Here is a 2,805-nt window from a genome sequence, read left to right as displayed (position 1 = left end):
ATTGTTGTTGTTCTTGAAGAAAAAGAAGAAAAAGAAAACGAAGAAGAAGAATGATGAGAAGAGGAAAAAATAGAAAAGAAAGGAGAGGAAGAAGAAGAACAAGAAGAAGGAGGAGGAGGGGGTGAAGAAGAAGAAGAAGAAGAAGAAGTAGAATAAGAATAAGAATAAGAAGAAGAAGAAGAAGAAGAAGAAACATGCTTATAGTATATATGTAAGAACATGGATAGCTCGCAACTCCCTCAATACGACAGTTGCTTTGATCAACGCAGTGCTGGTAAAGATATAAGAGAACATTTACTAGTAAGACTGCATTGTTCATCAGGAGCAAAACATGCCACAATGACCAGACGTCGATATGTACAATCAGAAACGACGCTGTCCCACAAACAATACTGTGCCACAAACAACACTGTCCCACAAAAAACACTGTCCCACAAACGACACAGTCCCACAAACAACACTGTCCCACAAACGACACTGTCCCACAAACGACACTGTCCCACAAACAAACACTGTCCCACAAACAACACTGTCCCACAAACGACACTGTCCCCACAAACGACACTGTCCCACAAACGACACTGTCCCACAAACGACACTGTCCCACAAACGACACTGTCCCACAAACGACACTGTCCCACAAACAACACTGTCCCACAAACGACACTGTCCCACAAACGACACTGTCCCACAAACACACTCCCACAAACGACACTGTCCCACAAACAACACTGTCCCACAAACAACACTGTCCCACAAACGACGCTGTCCCACAAACAACACTGTCCCACAAACGACACTTTCCCCACAAACGACACCGCCCCACAAACGACACTGTCCCACAAACGACACTGTCCCACAAACGACACTGCCCCACAAACGACCCCTGTCCCACAAACGACGCTGTCCCACAAACGACACTGTCCCACAAACGACACTGTCCCACAAACGACACAGTCCCACAAACGACACTGTCCCACAAACGACACTGTCCCACAAACGACACTGTCCCACAAACGACAACTGTCCACAAACGGACACTGTCCCACAAACGAACACTGCCCCACAAACGACACTGTCCACAAACGACACTGCCCACAAAGACACTGTCCCACAAACTACACGTCCACAAACCGACGCTGTCCCACAAACGACACTGTCCCACAAACGACACTGTCCCACAAACGACACTGTCCCAAAAACGACACTGTCCCACAAACGACACTGTCCAAAAACGACACTGCCCCACAAACGACACTGTCCACAAACGACACTGTCCCACAACGACCCCTGTGCCAAAAAACACACTGCCCCAACAAACAACACTGTCCACAAACGACGCGTTCCACAAACGACACTGGCCCACAAACACACTGTTCCCACAAAAAACCCACTGTCCACAAACAACATTGTCCCACAAACGACACTGTCCCACAAACGACACGTCCCACAAACAACACTGTCCCCCAAACGACACTGTCCCACAAACGACGCTGTCCCACAAACGACACTGTCCCACAAACGACACTGTCCCACAAACGACACTGTCCCACAAACGTAGACATTAAACGGGCAGGAACCAGGGAATCAGGAGATGCTCGGGTAACAAGTGTTTCTAGTGAGTAAGTAACATGAACACGAAACACGTAGGATAGAGTTCTCTTTCTTTCTCTCTCTTTCTCTTTCTCTCTCTTTCTCTTTCTCTCCTTCTCTTTCTCTCTCTTTCTCTTTTTCTCTCTCTTTCTTTTTTTCTCCTTCTCTCTCTTTCTCTTTCTCTGTCTCTTCCTCTTCCTCTCGTTTTATTCTTGTTTTTGTGTGTCTGTTCATATTGTTATTATTATTTATATTCCAATTATCATTATTGCTATTCTTTCCTGTCACTATTATTATCCATACCATCATCATTCATTACTATCATTACTATCAGCAGCATTATCATTATTATCTTTATAATCATCGCCATTTTTATTAATACGACTTAAGAGCTAACAGAAAAGAAAGAAAAAAAAAATATATATATATAATTTTAAGCTATTTCACTAGCTTCCTTTAATGCATTTTGCAACTTGGGTAAAGGGTACTAAAAAACACAATTAGATTTTGATCAAATCTGTCATGTGAAGCTTTGTCAAAAATTTGTTGGAATGTTTCTAATTTAGAATCTTCTAAATGTTCGAATTATAGCTTTCATGTGCGTTGCATTATCACGGGAATTATTGTTATTGTTATTATTATATATTTTTTTTTTTACCATTCACATTGTCAAACTTGTTATTATAATGAACCTTATTATGTATGTGTGTGTGTGTGTGTGTGTGTGTGTGCGTGTGCGTGTGCGTGTGCGTGTGCGTGTGCGTGTGCGTGTGCGTGTGCGTGTGCGTGTGCGTGTGCGTGTGCGTGTGTGTATGTATGTTGGTTTATGAATACACGTGTTGCAAAGTTTTCCCTTATTCATTCCTTTATCATCATCAATTCTATTTTCTTCTTTACAGTGCAGTTTTCATCCTTTGCCTCCAGCATTTTACGTTTTTAGTTTCTTTAGTTCGTTTTACCTCAGAGGAATGAAAGGTTGGAGAAAATCTCGTGAGTGTTTATTGCTGTTATCATTATTATTATTATTGCTATCGCCCTCATTGTTATGGTTTTGTTATTACTATTAGTAGTAGTAATAAGTGTTGTCGAAGCAGCAGTACCGTTGTTCATACTATCGTTTCATAATCATCTTCATTAATTAGAGGATATTATATATTGTTAGAAGAAAGGAATTGCTAATAAAATGGTAGAATTATATGTGGACTCATCGGC

At 41.7% G+C, this 2,805-nt stretch overlaps 1 protein-coding gene across 1 annotated transcript; it reads left to right on the top strand.

Annotated features, from left to right (window-relative positions):
• The first annotated feature begins 219 nt into the window (after window positions 1–219).
• LOC119571873 (cell wall protein RTB1-like) lies at window positions 220–1,626 on the top strand. Its single transcript, XM_037918977.1, has one exon. The coding sequence runs from the start codon at window positions 220–222 to the stop codon at window positions 1,624–1,626; it is 1,407 nt and encodes a 468-aa protein (XP_037774905.1).
• The last annotated feature ends 1,179 nt before the right edge of the window (window positions 1,627–2,805 follow it).

Source organism: Penaeus monodon, unplaced genomic scaffold, assembly GCF_015228065.2.
Source record: "Penaeus monodon isolate SGIC_2016 unplaced genomic scaffold, NSTDA_Pmon_1 PmonScaffold_8435, whole genome shotgun sequence".
NCBI classification, from domain to species: Eukaryota; Metazoa; Arthropoda; class Malacostraca; order Decapoda; family Penaeidae; genus Penaeus; species Penaeus monodon.
This window is presented reverse-complemented; position numbering and strand designations above follow the sequence as displayed.

Coding starts and splice junctions, on each gene's coding strand:
- LOC119571873 (XM_037918977.1), top strand. CDS start 220: ATGGATAGCTCGCAACTCCCTCAATACGACAGTTGCTTTGATCAACGC.